General features: G+C 39.4%; 1 protein-coding gene across 2 annotated transcripts in view; it reads left to right on the top strand.

The window, feature by feature from the left end:
• The window catches only part of LOC102234387 (plexin-B2-like), a 142,367-nt gene that overhangs the window by 120,623 nt on the left and 3,797 nt on the right, over positions 1 to 17,947 (top strand). For both annotated transcript variants that reach the window (XM_023350590.1, XM_005811200.3), the window contains 21 exons: positions 1,471 to 1,619; positions 1,737 to 1,869; positions 4,335 to 4,471; positions 4,540 to 4,722; positions 4,829 to 4,928; positions 5,220 to 5,432; positions 5,597 to 5,680; positions 7,162 to 7,251; positions 7,815 to 7,951; positions 8,024 to 8,124; positions 9,440 to 9,669; positions 9,792 to 9,973; positions 10,861 to 10,927; positions 11,899 to 12,045; positions 12,769 to 12,846; positions 12,959 to 13,037; positions 13,678 to 13,778; positions 14,952 to 15,033; positions 16,029 to 16,180; positions 16,892 to 17,052; positions 17,270 to 17,417. In XM_023350590.1, coding sequence (XP_023206358.1) covers positions 1,471 to 1,619; positions 1,737 to 1,869; positions 4,335 to 4,471; positions 4,540 to 4,722; positions 4,829 to 4,928; positions 5,220 to 5,432; positions 5,597 to 5,680; positions 7,162 to 7,251; positions 7,815 to 7,951; positions 8,024 to 8,124; positions 9,440 to 9,669; positions 9,792 to 9,973; positions 10,861 to 10,927; positions 11,899 to 12,045; positions 12,769 to 12,846; positions 12,959 to 13,037; positions 13,678 to 13,778; positions 14,952 to 15,033; positions 16,029 to 16,180; positions 16,892 to 17,052; positions 17,270 to 17,417 — 2,754 coding nt within the window. The remainder of the gene's footprint in view (positions 1 to 1,470; positions 1,620 to 1,736; positions 1,870 to 4,334; positions 4,472 to 4,539; positions 4,723 to 4,828; positions 4,929 to 5,219; positions 5,433 to 5,596; positions 5,681 to 7,161; positions 7,252 to 7,814; positions 7,952 to 8,023; positions 8,125 to 9,439; positions 9,670 to 9,791; positions 9,974 to 10,860; positions 10,928 to 11,898; positions 12,046 to 12,768; positions 12,847 to 12,958; positions 13,038 to 13,677; positions 13,779 to 14,951; positions 15,034 to 16,028; positions 16,181 to 16,891; positions 17,053 to 17,269; positions 17,418 to 17,947) is intronic.

The following is a 17,947-nucleotide window of genomic DNA, read 5'->3' as shown; positions in this document are numbered from 1 at the left end:
TCAGAATCTAGCAAGTTTTTTTTCTGGGAACTAGTTATGCAAAATTCACATTTTACAAATGTTTAAATTCCATTTAGAAGATTTCAACTGCTTCTAAAACCAGCCCAAGCTCTTAAAACGATCAAATAAAAAATCCACAAAGAACGGCTTTTGGCAAAAGTTCATGTTCTTGACTAGATGTTTCAAAAACGTCCGAAATGTAACGTCAGGAATCAGCAGGCGCTGTCCTGTTATCTAGCAACCATAACAGAGTTCCAGCATGTTTGGTCAGCTGGTTTTGCCGCTGTATGCCCTGTACAATGGCTGCTGGATATGACAAGTCTTTTGTTGTTGACTCACCATCCAGAAACCACTTGCTGCATTCTTGTTGGTTGTGCAGGAGGCTTCACTTTTGCTTTTCAAAGGCGTATGTTGTATAGTTGCACGTTTGTTTGCAGCCGTCGATTTCTTTGAAGTTCCCAGAAGAAGAAAAAAACTGTTAAATTGCTTTGTACGTTCTAGGAAACTTCAAACTCCGTTTTTGCTTTTCTGTTCAAGATTTTGTTCAAGGTTTGTTTGTTAGATTTTTTAAAAAGTTTGCATCTTCCCTCAGTGTTGGAGAATCAAACTTTTAATGAAATTCCTGAACCTCGAACTTCTCCAGCACTTCCTGTTAAACTTAGACTTAAACTTGATATTCACTTTAGCTTGAACAACTTGTTTAAATTGCTTCTGCTGTCCTAGCTTTCTGTATTTGTCTCACATTGCAGGTTGTAGTAAAATATTTTAGAATATCAACTTCAGCTGCTAGATGATGCAATTTTCTCCTCTGGCAGTTTTGGGGAAATGTTTTCACAGTTCAGAAAACATTGAAGTTAGTTTTTCTACATAATGCAACATAAAACATCTCCTCCAGTGATCATAACTCAAACAAAACTACATTATATATGAGCTTATCTTGGGTCTCTTCTCTCCATTTAGAGACTTTTCTCTCTCAGAAAATAGATTACTGCTGTCAACCGCAGGAGAGTTTCTGCACCTTTTCATTGGGCTGGCGATTCATTTTCTGTTTCAAAGTCCTTTGTGGATATAAATCACAACATTTCATCTGAAATACCACATAATGTAAAATCACCACAGATAAAAGCTTCTGGGATTCCTGCATGACTGCTGAAAGATTTCACACAGAAAAATCAAGCAGTGAGATACAGGATGTACTTTGGATGTTTGTTTCTTTTTGCTAAGTATTATTTTGCTATATAACAGTTAGCTTTTTTTGCTAGCTGAGCTAAATGCTAACTTAGCATTTAAGCAAACAATTTACTTTTTATCTTAAATGACAACAGTTAGCTTAAATTATTTTTATTATAGTGACTGTAGCAGGTTAACTGATAAGAAGACTAACATTAGCTGTAATGGATTCTTCATAAAATCCAGTAAATTACAGCAACCGACTGATTTGAGGTGTTGAAATGTCTATTATTCCTCCAGATCATCCCTTGCTTTGGGCCGCTCAACGGCTCAATCGCAGTGACCATCAAAGGCTCCAACATGGGAATAAAGAAGGAAGACGTGAAAAAGATCACCGTGGCCGGAGTGAACTGTAAACACCTGGAGGACAGATACTCTGTCTCCACCAGGTAACGACCATAAACTCCACGTAACTCTTCACATTAGCAGGATCTTTGCTCTGATGACGTATGGAAACCATAGCAGTGGATGATGGGTTATTGATTAACTTGTCTTTCTATCCAAAGTGTGGTGTGTGAGATCGGACCCAAGCGAACACCGCCGTCTGACCTCCCGCCTGAGCAGACCGAAAGCGGACCGGTGACCATAGAGGTGGAGGGAAACAGAAGCACAACCTCTACAATGAACTTCATGTATCGGGTGTGTTTTCCTACATATCTTTATTAATCAGAAACATTTCATCAGTGGTGACCAAACCTGTTGCCCCGGCCCCAAAACTGGCAAATTTAAATTATTGGCCGGCCACAAAATTCATTAAAATAAAAATACAAAAATTTACAAATAATAATTTTTCTTTTGACCTGCTCAACTATAAACAATAAAAAACCTGAATATAATTAAAGAGAAAAAACATAAAAAGACCTTTGGTTCGTTCACTTATTATTTACGCAAATATTTCAACATTTATTGCAATATTTCCAAATTAGCTCCACAAAATTAGAAACTAAATGGAACGGAAGTCAAATTTCTTGCTTTTATGCAGAGACTTGGCTGATAAATCTGATTCTGACAACAGGAAGGTTTTAGAAACAGTTCAGTCTTGTGTTAGGAAACCTGCTCTCCACGTTTTCAGAGCCGATAAAATACTCAAACACTTGAGGATCCACAGATCGAACCCCAGGAACATGAAAAGGTTTGTGATCAAGTAAAAGTCTCCCTCAGCGACGCCGAGATATCTGCTCTCTGCAAAGAAACGAAGCGTAAATAAATCCCTCACAAGCAGATTCGCCGCTGAGCACAACTCCATTTAAATGTATTTTTATTCTCCGCCTCCCGCAAGCAGAGAAACAAACATGATGGAAATAAGTTTCACCTGCTGTTCTGTTTTGTTTCCTGAACGCGACTCAGTCAGGTCGTTTAAATATCGCTGTTCACTTCTGTGTTTCCTCTTTGTTTGTTTTTGAAGAGACAAGAAGTAATTACAGAAAACCGCTGAGACAAAAATGATTTACTCCAGCGGCGGTTATTCCGCCTGCAAGCTCTAATTTCAGGAATTTGAACTTTGGCTTTCTGCTTTGTTGGTTCTTTCCGACATCAAAACAGGAAATATTAAACACTTGAGGAAAAAAAAATGTTTCAAGGTTATAAACGGTCCGTTTTAGTTGTTTAAAATCCTACATAACTTCTTCTTTTTGGTTTTTCTTTGTTTTGGAAGTTAAAGGGGACCTATTATTCAAGCTTCAGTTTTTACCTGTTTTAATTCTTCCATTTGTGTCTGTGCTGCTTCTAAAAACACTTAAAAACCACACAGCTGGTTTTTTGGCAATAGATTAATTTTTTGGGATTTTGGAAACCAAGCAACCTTAGCCTAACGCTGCCTTGTTACCTAGCAACCTCAGTGGAGTTCCACCCCATTACCTAGCAACCCAAGCTGCGTTCCGAAACATTTGGTCTGCTGGTTTTCCCGCTGTACAAGGGCTGCTGGAAAAGAGAACTGTTTTGTTGCTGACTTGCCATCCAGAAACCACTTGCTGCTTCCCTGCTGGGTGTGCAGGAGGCTCCACATCTGCTTTTCAAAGATGTACGGATGCATAGCCATTTTCAGTGCGAGGGTATTGTTGAGTTTGGGGGCGTGGCCAGCAGCAGCTACTTTGGATTTAAAGTGACAGGAGGCCCTAAAACAGCTGATCTGACCAAAATCTGGTTGATTTGTGCTAAAAATGTAAAGAACAGGCTTTGTATAGGCCACACGCCTATCCTAACTTGTTCAGGGAAGCATCACAGATTTAAAAGCTGCAAACCTTAAAATATCTCATCACCTCCTGGATCTCCACATCTTCTAGGATGAGTGGAAGGAAAACGTTGAAGCTTGTTTTGAAATCTGGAGGAACCGGCGCTGAGAGTCTGTTCCGCTTTTGAAACGTTGGATCAGGCTCCTGAGTTCAGATCTGTCTCCTTGGTGTCAGAGCCTGAATAGAGACTCGAAGCATCGACTCGGATGCGGCGCAGTCGCCGCCGCGGTGAAGCTGTTCTGAGTTTCCTCTCTTTGGGGATGTTTATTTTTATTTCCTGCTCTCTTTGTGACAACAGCAAGAACAAATCTGGAGCACAAACAAGACAAATGTTTGAGTGCAAAGCACAGCTGGACTCCTTCACTTTAAATTCATTTTATTTTTGTTTTAGTTCCTTTAACTCTGCTGTGTTTTAATCTTTGAGTTAAAGCTGTCAGACTTGAACCACTCAGCTTTTTATCCTTGATTTCCTCCAACATTTATACATATATGCATTTTAAACCAAAGCTAAATTCTTTTTTTGTGCACACAACCTTTAAAAGTGATAAGTACGCCCAGATTTTATTTTTATGTTTTATATTTGATTTATATTCAGTAGAAAATTACAAAACAGTTATTTGATTTTTTTTTTTTTTGCACAAATTCATTCTTAGATAATGAGATTTTGCTTGGATGGCCGCGCTCCAAACGAACAGATTCACAGACCCAGTGTAAACAGACATAGATCACAAAATTCTGGTTTTTTACATTAGCAGAATATCAACAAAGATTTTTGGACATTTGTAATAGAAATGGAGCCTCTGCGTTGTGAATTACCAGCAGGAGTAAAAACTAATTGTTGTGGAGTCAAACCAGATGTTTTATTCTGTTCAGGATCCTGAACCAAATCTCATTGATCCAATGGAGGGTCCAGCAGCTGGAGGGACGATCATCACCATCACCGGAAAAGATCTGGACACGGCAACCAAAGACGACGTCGCCGTCTCCATCGGAGGCATCGCCTGTGAAGTGTGAGCTGAAACTTTCCCGTATCGTAAATAAACCGTCACAACACGCGTTCACTTCCTGTTTCCTTCAGCTTGTCGTTTGGGACGAACATCACCTGTAAGACCGGCAGGTACAGTGCTGCTGCAGCTTTTCCAGTTTCCATGACAGTGACGGTGAAGTACGGAGGAAACACAATCAAAAACCTCCCCAAACCCTTCAATTACACCGACAATCCAAAGGTCACCAACTGCACTCCCAACAGCAGCTTCGTTTGGTGAGTCTGTTTATCTGCCTTCATCCTCCTCCTCCTCCTCAGCAGTCAGACTACCTGCTGTATTTTATTTTATCTCCTGTCTCATTTCTCTGGTTTTAATCTGCAGTGGAGGTCGAAGGATCGTCGTGACGGGAGCCGGCTTCAATCTGATCCAATCGGCCTCCATGAAGGTTCTGCTCCACACCAACAACAACTCCGCCGAGGAGGTAGGAGATTTCCTTAACGAGGTTTTATTCAGGATTTGATTAAAATCAGGAAAACTGTTCCAAACTCAGACATTTTCCTTATATTTATAAGAATAATCATCCAAATCTGGTCCAAATACGGTGATTTGTGTCATTTATTGTTTTCATTTGGGGTTTTTATTAGTTGGTAAAACCTTTAATGACAGCAAATTGTCACCTTGATGCTCCTCCGTCTTTATTCAGAGCAGGAAGCCGCCAACCAGACCCACAGGAGGAAATAAAACGTTTTCTCATCTTTCATGTCTTCCTCAGTTCAAGTCACAGTGCAAACGTACGAACGACTCCTTCATGGAGTGCCACTCGCCAAAAGTGAGCAGCCATCTTGTCAAGAGCAGCCATGTTGTCAAGGCTCAGCTGCACCTGGACAACGTGAAGAAAGACGTGACGTTGAAGTACTTCCCTGACCCGACCTTCGAATTCCAAACCATTAAAGACCTCACAGCGACCAGCCTCATCATCGTCACGGTGCGAAGAGACTCAACGCCTCACGATGAAAAGCAAAATGTCTCACCGAGAGACACCAAAACGAGAAACATGAACGCCTCGTGGCGAGACGTTCGGATGCTGCGATGCTCAAACGCCTCGCCGCGAGTCGCTCTGTGTTAACTTCTCTCTCTCTCTCTGAACAGGGGCAAGGTTTCTCCAAGGCCATCACGATCAGCGAGGCGAAGGCGTCCATACAAGACGTGCCTTGTAACATCAAACTCCTGCAGGTGAGCAGAGTTGAAAATCCTTGAAAGTGCTTGAATTTCAATTTGGTGTTTTCACGTTTTGGAAAATGTTTGAAATTCAAACTTCACCATTTTGTAATAAAGTGTAATGAAAAGCCTAAATTTGAACATTTAACTTTTTGTACACCTAATAAAAAATCATGAAAATTTTTTTCTCACTAAAGTTAAATCAGAATAAATTTTTATTCTTTTTTAGGACAGTTGGAATCATAGAAACTTAGTAATGATGTTTTTTAAAGAGTTTTTTGACTTTCTTTGTATTTTGTGTTTGTTTCAATGTGATGAATATTTATTGTTCATAAAGCCTCAATGATATTTTTATCTTTTTTATGTTAAACGTTATTGAAATGGGAAATTCTTTGTCATGTTTGTGTTTTGTTTTTAGACCAGTGAAGTATGTAAGGAGACATTTCAGAACATAAAATGTTATTACATTTTATTTAATTTAGAATGTAAAATGCTACAAAACATCATTATTAGTTACTATGATTGAACATTTCTTGTCATAAGAATTTTGATTTATAGTCATGATAGATTTCAGTTACTATAAAAACTATTTTATGCACCAACAGCATCAATAAGTATAAATAAATATGATAAATGTGCAGTTTAGAGATATAAATAATTCGTCTTTGTATGCAGCTGCCTAAGAAATTAGTAAATTATGTTAATATTTATTGTTATGAGAATAATACTACAACATATTCCTCCGCCTTATTAGTAACTGTAAATTTAAACTTTTTTTTAGTTCATTTGTATTTTTTTTATTTCTAAAGTGTGGTGCTGGAAAAGTTTGAAAACTTACCTTGAAAATGCCTGAAAAGTGCTTGAGTTTCGCCTTTTTGGCGCCTCTGATGGATGAAGTCGTGATGTGAAAGACGGTCGCCTCTTTCACGCCGAAGCTTCATCTGATTCCCTTTTATAAAAGCAACCGGAGGTGACGCCGTCACGCCGCCGGATCCGCGCTCGGCCACACCGAACGCTCGGCGCCGAGAATCAGTCGAGCCTCGGATCAAAGGGAATCGGTGAAGCTTTGAAACGCTCCTGAAAATAAATTCCCTTCATGGTTTCCTCTCGTCTTCCTGTGACTGACGGAAACTTTGCAGCCTGGAGTTTCAGGAGTTTCTCTGTCTGCATTTGGATCAAGAATCACAAGACGGATCTGGAAGGAGAACCGATTCAGCTTTTCAAAATCTGGTTTTGGTCAAACTGGATTCGTTCATTTCATCACCAAACCAGAGATTTTCTCTGTGATCAGCAGCTGGACCCAAATAGTTCTTTTTTCTCTGGTTTCTTTGTTGTTTTCCATTCATTTATTAATTGTAGTTTGTTCTTTCATTGGTTCATTTGTTCTTTATTTTGTTTTTCTTTGTTGTTTTTTCATTCTGTTCGTTCTTTTGTTACCTGACATTCGTTCTTTCCATTCAGGAGGTTTTTCCGTTTCTTCTCCTCCGTCTCTGCAGGACGATAAGTTGATCCTGGAGGCTCCTTCTTCTCCGCCCAAACCCAAGTCCCAGAGTGCAGACGCGGCCGACGACATGCTGGATCTGGTGGTAAACAAACCGACTCGGTTCTGTTTCCGTTCTGCTGCGGCTCGACCCAAACGGTGCCGACGCGGGTCAATGTTCAGCTGAAAATAAACTCTAACTGTGCAACATGGAGACGTTGGGACAGTTAAAAATAAAATATCAAAGACTTTAGTTTTTCCAGACATTTGGGGTTTATAAATATTGCATCCATCTGTCTTTCCTTCCTGCTTTTTTAGTTTGTTTACATTTTTTCTCCTTTTTCCTTCTTCTACTTTGATCTTTTCTTTTCTGTTGTTTCACTCCTAACTTTATTTCATACAGTTCTTTCTTTCTTTGCATTTTCTTTGTGTTTGTTGATTTTGTTTCTTTATTTCTTTCTTTTTTCCTTTTTTCTGTCTTTGTACTTTTATTTTTTTCCATTTTCTTTCTTTCCTTTATTTTCTTATATTTCTGCTTCTTTCTGGTTTTTTCTCTTCCTTTTTCCATTTTTCCCTCCCATCTCTCTCCTTGTTGTTTTTGCATATTTTCTATTTAAGTTCCTGTTTCTGTGCTAAACTCAAAGTGATGTTTTAAATGTATAATTTCAGGTGCAGTTTGGTAACGGGAGGTGGACCGCAGGAAAAGTTCAGTTCACCAGGATAGTATACATTCCTCTCGCTATAATCATCCCCGCTGTGATCGTCCCCATGCTGGTTTTCATCGCCATTTCCATCTACTGCTACAGGTTTGATAAAGTTTTTAAAGGTGCAAAAATGTGGCGAGAATCAGAAAAACGATTGTGTTTGATTCCCGTCAGGAGGAAGAGTCAGCAGGCGGAACGGGAATACGAGAAGGTGAAGCATCAGCTGGAGAATCTGGAGGAAAGTGTTCGAGATCGCTGCAAGAAAGAGTTCACAGGTATTCATCCAGAAAGCTGCCACTACTTAAAACAGAGGATTGAACCTATTTTATGTTTAACAGGTTAATTTTACATCTTATGCAGCAGATTCAGTAAAAATCTTCTCTTTATCCACACTGAATTCAGAAATTAGTCTTTCTGACAGCTTGTCTCTGTCTTATGAACTTCTGCCAACTCAGCTCTGTGAAACCAGCAGCTTTTTTCTCGACTCATTAAAAACTTCCCCTCAGATCTTCTTGGCAAACGGTTTCAGATGAATCTGACTCTTCTGTCGTTCATCAGGACGGTAACTGCAGATCTGAGAGCCAGGGATTATTACAGCAGAGTCATCGATACTCATAAATATTTATCAATACTCAGAACACAAAAAGATTAATTCAGTTAAACGAAACTATATTGTGAAATTCCAGCTTGTCACAAAATTAGCCCTTAATCAGCTTGTAATTATTACTATAAGACGCAGATTAATTCAGATCTCTTAATTATGTTTAACCTGTAGCTGGATTTTGTTATTTTTACCTGTTTACTGGGTGAAAGCTTTAGCCTAGCTTAGCTCTGAGTTAATGAAAGGTTATCTGTGCAGTTATCATTTTTATCATCTGTTTACTATTAAATGTTTGTAGAAACTAAACCAAAGTGGATAAGTTTGACAGGCCTCAGTTATGTTCTGCCAGTAACAGTAATAGTTTTTTGTTTTACTAGCTAACTAGCTGTGGATGCTAACTGCATCTACTACTGAATAAAAATCGAAACTTTAACTTTATACGTTTTTTAATTAACTAGTAGCCAATAAACCACTGATTTGTAGATAATAATCTACATTCTTCAACAAAAAGTGAAAACTATTCTTTTTCAGTAGCAACAATTATGCTAATTTATCTTGCTAATACCAGCTAGCAGACAAAGTTAGCCTTATTTTGGTATTAAGTTGGCAAAAGTAAGTTTCTGAGTAGTAAAAATGTAATATGCCTTAGTGGGTAAGTTTTCTGAGACCTGAATTATGTTCTACCACTAACACCAATCAGCTAACTTTACTAGCTAAACAAGCTAGCTGAGAACGTTAGCCTAACTTAGCTTTATTCATTGGTTTATTGGTAAAAAGTAAGTCTTATTTTTATCTCACTTGTGAGAAAGTAACACAAAATAGATAATAACCCAATCGCATCCATGGATGGTGAATTTTTTTTTTCTAAAATCCGATTTATGTTCTACGCAGATTGCTAATTACAGGTTATCTAAAAAACTATTAGCTTCTGTAGTGAATGAGTTCCTGTTAGCTGTTTTCCGTAATGTTTGATTTCTGTTTTGTTGCAGACCTGATGATTGAAATGGAGGACCACACCAGTGACCTCAGCGAAGGTCGAATCCCTTTCCTGGACTACAAAACGTACACGGACCGAAACTTCTTCCTGCCGTCCAAAGAAGGCGATAATGACCCCATGATCACTGGAAAAATACAAATCCCAGAATCCCGCAGGGCTACTGTGACTCAGGCACTCAATCAGTTCTCCAACCTGCTGAACAGCAAACCTTTTCTCATCAACGTGAGTTTAAAACTTTTGGTTGCATTCCTGGTTCCTGAGATGCTAATTTAGATGCTAATCCTTTTATTATTATTTTCTATGCTGATGAAGCTGTTATTAATGTCATCTTTTTTCCTTTCCAGTTTATTCGCACATTGGAGAGCCGTTCGGACTTTAACGCCCGGTCTCGGGGAAATTTCGCCTCCCTCCTGACGGTGGCGCTGCACGGGAAGCTGGAGTATTACACAGACATTATGAGGACGCTGCTGCTGGAGCTGATGGATGAACACGTTCAGAATAAAAACCCCAAACTGATGCTCAGGAGGTGAGAACATGTCAAGGAATTTTATTAATTTGACTTATTTAAACTCCAGTATTTGGTAAGAAGTTTACTTAAGTACTGAGTAGCTAATCAATCATTTAATAATTAAAAATTACATCATCAGATGGACCAAAATAAAAAGTTAAGTGCAAATGTTGGTATTTTAAGGACCAAAATGGCAATAATTCATAAATAACAAAATCAGGCCAAATAAAATGTTTACAAATCAGTTTCTTTAAATAAAAAACTTATAAAAGTTTTACAAAATCTGCAGGTTTGAGTCTGTCTGGTGAATTTTGGTTAAAACATGTTTGTTTTGCATTCAGTGAGTAAAAAATCCAGAAATCTTACTCAAGTAAAAGTTAAAAGTACAGCGCAGTTAAATTACTCCTAAAAGTTAAATTGAGTGAATGTAACCAGTTACTACCAAACTGTGGACCAAAGCGTTTGGTAATAATCGACTAAAAAAGCCAGACCAGCGATTACATCACTGCAGAACTGGTGACAGGCGGCGGCCATGTTTCTTTTGGCTGTCAGTTCCTGCTCAACTCTAACTCTAAAAGTACTTTTTGTTTCGTAAAAGTTACTGAAGTAACTGTAACTAGTTGGTCCCCAGCTGTTTCTATTTGCAGATTTAGTTTTTTATTCGCTGTAGAAACTGTGAGCCGTTTTATTTGCTGTGAATTGATGATTGCGACAGCAGAGGAAGTCTGCCGGCTTCGCTGCGGCGTTGCTCTGAAGCGTGGAAGTAATCAGGCTGTCTGACTTCCTGCTGGGAAGCTGACAGCTTTGTGATTGTGCAGCAGTGAAAAGTGAAAACCTCCTTGCAGCTCTGCAGTGATGAAATGATTCCTCCTGGTGTTTCTGTGGGTCTCATGTTTCCTCTGCAGGTCAGAGACGGTGGTGGAGAGGATGCTCTGCAACTGGATGTCCATCTGCCTCTATCAGTTCCTCAGGGTAACAGGCTTTTCTTTACTCTGTTACTCAATATTCTCCTATGAAAAGAAAGTTTTTTACACCAGTTTATTACTTTCAGTTTGCATCAGTGTTTTATTACCGTCTCTGTAATTCGACATATTTCTGAAAGCGGTGGATGTGATTCTCTGTAGCTTATTTTAGTTCATATTTTTAACACAAATATTTTATGATTTGTTTTATTTGCTGGTAAATTTCAACATATTTCAGTTGATATTTGAATTATGAACCTGAACTGTAAAATATGGAAGCCCATTCCTGCCGTGAAAGAAGAAATGAAGCCCAGAGGGAGTTTTAAAATCATAATTATGGGAGTAAGTCAAAGTCAGTCAAAATTATGAAGGTATGGTAATAATTTTGAGATACAAGGTCATTACTTTAACTTTCAATGTCACAATTATGAAATAAAAAGTCATAATTTTGATGTTACAAGTATAAATTTGAGATAAATTTTATAAATTTCAAATACAAAGAATTTGAGATACAAAGTTATAATTTTTGCATATAAAGTCATTATGTTGAGATATAAATTCATAATTTCAACTTTAAGTTCATAATTTTGGCTTTCAAAGTCATAAGTTTGAGATATAAAATATTAATTTTGAAATATAAACTCATTGTTTACAGTTATAATTATGAGGTAGTCACAGTTTCTCTAAGGAGGCTTTGCTCTAATTTCATAAATATAACTTTAAAACTTGAAATTATGACTTCTTATTTTTCTGGTTTAATTAAAATTATTAATAAAGAAACTGCAGCAGATTTTTTTTCATACTTTTTAGTGTTAGAAATTCAGTCTGGGGTCAAACTCTGACCAAAAAGACGACAGAAAAGTCCTGATTGGTGAATCTTTTCTGGAAACGCTTCATTATTCCTGCTGATTAGTGAATATATATAATATATAAAATCATATCTTTGGTCTGTTGGAGTGACTCTGTGTGTTTGTGTCTCAGGATACGGCCGGGGAGCCGTTATACAAACTGTACAAGGCCTTAAAGCACCAGGTGGAGAAAGGTCCGGTGGACGCCAGGCTGAAGAAAGCCAAGTACACGCTGAACGACACGGGGCTGCTGGGAGACGACGTGGAGTACGCCGCACTGGTCAGTCTGCTCTCAGCTGGGACTTTCTGATTACTGAACGGTTTTAGCATCTAAACGAAAAAATTCACCTTTTTCTGACCTAAAGATCAAATATTGGGAAGTTAGAGGTGAGTTATAAGAGAAATGAAATTAAAAAATATTCGTTCAGCTTCTGGGAATCTGTTCATTTAGAGTCTTTGAATGTGTTTGTTCTTGTTTCGGGAACCTGTTCGTTTGATGTCAATGAATTTGTTCGTCTGTGAAGCTGTTCATTCAGAGTTTTGGAATCTGTTCGTTCAGGAATCAGTTCATTCAGGAATCTGTTCGTTCAGGAATCTGTTCATTCAGGAATCTGTTCGTTCTTTTTTTTGTCAAAGCGTAAACGTTGACTCAGCGCATTAAAAAAATGCCAGAGGAATCGTTTCACTGTCGACGTCCTGCAGCAGGACAGAACTAGCGGTTCTGATCCAACACTGTGAGTGTGTGTGTGTGTGTGACCGTGTGTGTGTGTTTTGCCGTATCAGCTGCTGATTTTTAAAGCCATCTGACCCCTGAACTCCTGCGGTTTCCTGATAAGGTTCATTTGGTTTAATGACGCTGAAATGAACCGTCATTAAACCGGTTCATTTTTCTTCCTCCTGACATCAGTAAGAAACAGAAACCAGGAGACGCAGCGCAGACGGAAACCTGCACTGTGTGTGTTGTTTGGGATGAAGGTGACAGGTGTGTGTGTGTGTGCATCAGACTCTGCAGGTGCTGGTTCACGGCGAGGGACCAGACGTGACGCCTGTCAAGGTGCTGAACTGCGACACCATCACCCAGGTGAGTTCCTGTTTCCACATGAAGGCAGAGGAATCCACCGACTCTCTGAAGTGTTTTCCTTTCTGCGTTCGCTTACAGGTGAGGTTATGATTTTGTTTTCTGTTTCCTGCAGGTGAAGGAGAAGATCATTGACCAGGTGTACAGGAACCTGCCGTATTCACAGAGACCAAAGGCAGAAGGCGTCGCTTTGGGTGAGACGCACAGTTCAGCTACGGCAGAAAATTATTCCTTTAGTTCATCTAGAATCTAAAACATCTGAGCTGCTTTTAAATGTCCCGTAAACATGAGACCAAATCCATGGACTATAAAGTTGTGAAAATGATATCATGGAAATAAATTTGTTCTCAGATGGTTAGTAGAGCCATGCTAACAAAAATAAAAACAAAATGTTTCCATTAAATAAGAAACACAATTAAAATCACGTGTTTCAGTTTGTTCAGATGAGAAATTATTAAAAATCATCACCTCCTCCTACTTCCTGTTGTCTTCTTCTTCGTTTCCTCCAGTAGAAACGTCCAGTTGTTGATCATGTGACTCGCCTGATGTGATAAGCGTTTCCGTTGCAGTTTTGCAAAAAACTTTAATTTTGACACAGCTGAAAATCCAGTTCATCTCAGCATGAAAACATTCACCTTTTTTTTACTGTCATGTTTCCTGTAAGCAAATTTATTTTCATAATTCCAGTTTGCATAATTTTATGGTCAATGGAAACAAAAGTCTTGTGTAGATTTGTAACAGAAACTATTGACTGCCTGGGGATAAATTAGAGTAAAACACATTTTATCTCTGAAATCCTCGTAGTTCTCCTTGTAATTCCTTGTTTGTCCACAGAGTGGCGCCCCGGCTCCACGGGTCAGATCCTGTCCGACATGGACCTGACGTCACAGACAGAGGGGCGCTGGAAGCGGCTCAACACGCTGGCCCATTACAACGTGAGTCCAGTAAATGAGCCTCAGCAGGACTCAGAGTCTGAGATGAGAGTTAAATCCTCTAATGAGGAAACTATGAAGGATTCTGCAGAACAAAAGCACAGCAGCTGTTTTTCTGCTTAAACATCCCCTTAAAGCTGAAGGCAGTTTGTCCACAATCTTCAGGTTTTCTCTGAGGCTGTTGGGTTTTAATTTGGATTTTTCACCAGATGCAGATAGAAGATTTAGAAAGTTGGTTTCCCTGCATTATTTTTAACCCTTCAGAATATTTGACTAAACTTTATTTATCTCAAAGGGAAATTAAAATCATATCATCTGATTATCATCAAGAGTCGTTTTGGACGGTGATGCTGAGGGCAGAAAGGATATCCAGGAGCAGTCAGTGTTGCAGCGAATATGGAGAAGCCTCTGACTGAAGACTGTTGCTGTTTGACAGTTTCATGGTCGTCATGACCGGATAAATATTTAGTCATGAATCTAAATATTTAAATGTAAGCTAAATATTTAGCTAAGAGGTAAATGTTTAGCTCAAAGATAAAGTTTTAAACTAAATATCTGTAAACTGTTACTTTTGTAAATGAATGAATATGAATGAAACCCATTTTTTTCTCTTGTTTCTGGCTAAATAACCAAAATTATTACTGTTCATTTTTGACTATAACTGCACTCCGTAGAACGTGCCGTTGCTAATAGGCTGCTAAATCTTTCTTAGCTTGAGTTAATCTGCTGTTTACCAGCTGCCCCTTTTAACAGATCAAAGTAAAATTGTTTCTACATTACGCCTGAGCTGATGGGTCAAAGGTCAGCCTGAGTTTAGATTTTCAGGTTTTCCTCTGATGTCTCGGTTTCTGTTTGTCTCCAGTTCATCTTCTGGCTTATTGATCCAGAGGAGATTCATGATGCTGCCACTCCTTCCTGGTGCTTTTAATCAGCTTTGTTTCAGCAGAGACCTTTACTTTTCACCAAAACAACCCAAAGCTGAAGAGCAGGAAAATGTCGAGCCACTCGAGACTCGACTGCAAAACCAACAGAAACTAAATCACTGCTGCTGTCCAGACTCTCCTGACATTTAAGGAGGATAATTAATTCAGAGGCGGATTTTGCCTCTAATAACCGTGTAGCTTAGTTAAACACTTTTCTCACAGTTTGAACAGATTTTTATTTTTATTCTTCCAGGTTCGGGACAACGCCACGTTGGTTCTGTCCAGAGTTTTGCACACGCAGTCGTTCCACCAGCACCAGGACAGCCACGATGAGAGTACGTCTTCTCATTTTTTATTCCATGTCTGGGACGTTTAACTGCAGCATCTTCCAGTATTTACGTTGGTTTACCGCCCCGTTAAGTTGTTCTGGATAATGGGTGGAAAAAGTGATCAAAGATGTTAAAATTAGGCTAAAAAAATCATAAAGCCGTCTGTTGTGTGTTTATTTATCCACTAATCAAACATTTGGCAACAAAACCTGTTAAAGACCCAAATAATTAGCTTAACTTTAAATTTACTTTTTCATGTCTGCATAAGCAAAACAACATTAAAAGTTTTTCCTCAGCGTTTTTTTATTAAAAGTTGACCACAATAGCAATAATAATTAACCTTATAATTCTCTCCAAGGAGTTTTATTTTTTAATTTATTAACTGCAGTAGCTACATTTTCTAATTAGTTTCAGAATAATCTCCCCATCCCAGAAGAGAGAAACCTATAAACGTGATATAATAAACCAGAGGAGGTTAATTCAGTCATAATCATATGGCAGCAGAGCTAACTTTAATTTCTTTGTTAAAACACATAAATCCTAAAATATTAAAAATATATTAAAAGGGGAAACTTCCATTTGGGTCTCAACTCCTAATTAAAACTTCACTAAACATTCAGACGACTTTTGGAAATAAATTTGTGTTTTTTGGTGAGGCGTCTCAAAACCCTCCCAACTGTTAATTCACATTCGAGGCCCGCTGCGCTGTTACCTAGCAACCCCAGCCGAGCCCAGTCCCGTTACCTAGCAACCCCAGCCGAGCCCAGTCCCGTTACCTAGCAACCCCAGCCGAGCCCAGTCCCGTTATCTAGCAACTCCAGCCGAGCCCAGTCCCGTTACCTAGCAACTCCAGCCGAGCCCAGTCCCGTTACCTAGCAACTCCAGCCGAGCTGGTTTTCCCAGCCAATCATCGGTCGATTGTTTGGTAGCCATTTTGTAGTCGTGACCCGTCGATAGGTCGTCTCTAAGTGGTGAAGGTGATTTTATGACGTCGGCTGCAGAAAACGCGCTGCTGGAGGACGACAACACGTTCCACCTGGTGAGGCCGACGGACGAGATCGACGAGGTGAAGTCGAAGCGAGGCAGCATGAAGGACAAGGCCATGACCAAAGCCATCACAGAGATCTACCTGACCCGGCTGCTGTCCGTCAAGGTGAACATCCGGCCTAAACTCGCTTCACAGACACGTCGTTAGCATTAAGCTAAGCTAAACTTCTTCTTAGTATTTCATCATATGAACACGTTGCTGTGCTTAGCTCTGTCTTCATATCAAAATGTTGAGCTCCTTCTGAATATTCCTGCTATATATTTTGGTAATTTCAGTTTCTATGAATTTTGAAATATTTAAACTTTTATGCAAATTTCAGCCCCATTGAAATGCATCAAAATGTTTTGGAAATTCAGCATAAACTTTACACTCTGTGGCAGCTTACAACGTCTGCCGACTTCAGCTTAGAAACTCCTTTCAACTTCTAAACAAGCACAAGGCATCAAGTTATCTTCAGATGATTCAACTTTTTCATATCTTAAAGTTTTTCTAAAATCATGATTTGAGTTTTGGCCGTTTTCAGATTTATAATGTGTTTCAGTGACAGTGTGTGTACTCCAGTAGCTGACCATTTTTTAAACAAAATGTTGCTGTTTGTACATATTTCACTCTAAAAAAATGAATCATGCATCAAAACGCAGCCAAGAGTTTCTGCTTTGAGGAATGAAGGATCAGAGTGTTTATAACGATTGTCTCTAAAACACTCCATGACCGCAGACATGTCACCCCTTCCTCCATTGGGTTCCTTTGGGTTCTTGGCTGTTTTGTAAAGAACAGAAACTTTTTCTAGTTCTTCTTCTTCTTGTCGTGTTCCAGGGAACCTTGCAGCAGTTTGTGGATAATTTCTTCCGCAGCGTCCTTTGCACCAGCTCCGCCGTCCCTCCGGCCGTCAAATATTTCTTTGACTTCTTGGACGAACAGGCGGAGAGACACGACAACGTGGACGAGGAGACGCTGCACATCTGGAAGACCAACAGGTACTGAGTCAGAATATTTATCAAAATAAATACATTTAAATGAATTAATAGAAACCAGGTTCCAACGCCAAGATGGCCGCCAAAGACCAGGCGTGTCTCTGAAAGAAACTACACCAAAAAGACGTCAGAGCTGATGCTAATCATAAATGTTATCATTATTTAACCCAGTTGTACCTCCTGGGTATAAACCCTGTTCCTGCCGGTTCCGTTCTTCCAGCCTGCCGATGCGGTTCTGGGTCAACATCCTGAGGAACCCGCAGTTCATCTTGGACGTTCACGTGACGGAGGTGGTGGACGCGTCGCTGCACGTCATCGGCCAGACCTTCATGGACGCCTGCAGCAAGACGGAGCACAAGCTCAGCAGAGTCAGTCCACGTTACGCTTCTTCTGGGTCAAACTGGAGTCATTTAAAATGTCAACAGACTGATGGATTTATTTGAACGAAACTAGAAAGTTTATTTGTTTTCTGTCTACATTCTTTGAGTTGAGAAGTTTGTTTTATTCTTATAGCGATTAACTAATAAAAAATGGACTGGGGCGTGCCGTGGTGGCGTAGCGGTTAGCGCGACCCGTATTTGGAGGCCTTGAGGCCTCGACGCGGCCGTCGCGGGTTCGACTCCCGGACCCGACGATATTTGCCGCATGTCTTCCCCCCTCTCCTTCCCGTTTCCTGTCAGCCTGCTGTCATATAAGGGACACTAGAGCCACAAAAGACCCTGGAGGGGTAAAAAAAAAAAAAATGGACTGAAAATGAAATGAACAGCAGCTATAGACCTGGCTGATAAATCAACTTCAGTGATTAATCAATTTTTTTCGATGGAAAATTAGAGGCAGGCTAAGGAAAATAACGACTGAATCCATTTTCAACTGATTTCTTATAATTTTGCGACGGTTT

This window comes from Xiphophorus maculatus, chromosome 17 (genome assembly GCF_002775205.1).
Source record: "Xiphophorus maculatus strain JP 163 A chromosome 17, X_maculatus-5.0-male, whole genome shotgun sequence".
NCBI classification, from domain to species: domain Eukaryota; kingdom Metazoa; phylum Chordata; class Actinopteri; order Cyprinodontiformes; family Poeciliidae; genus Xiphophorus; species Xiphophorus maculatus.
The sequence above is the reverse complement of the archived record's forward strand: the minus strand, read 5'-3'. Positions and strand labels throughout refer to the sequence as shown.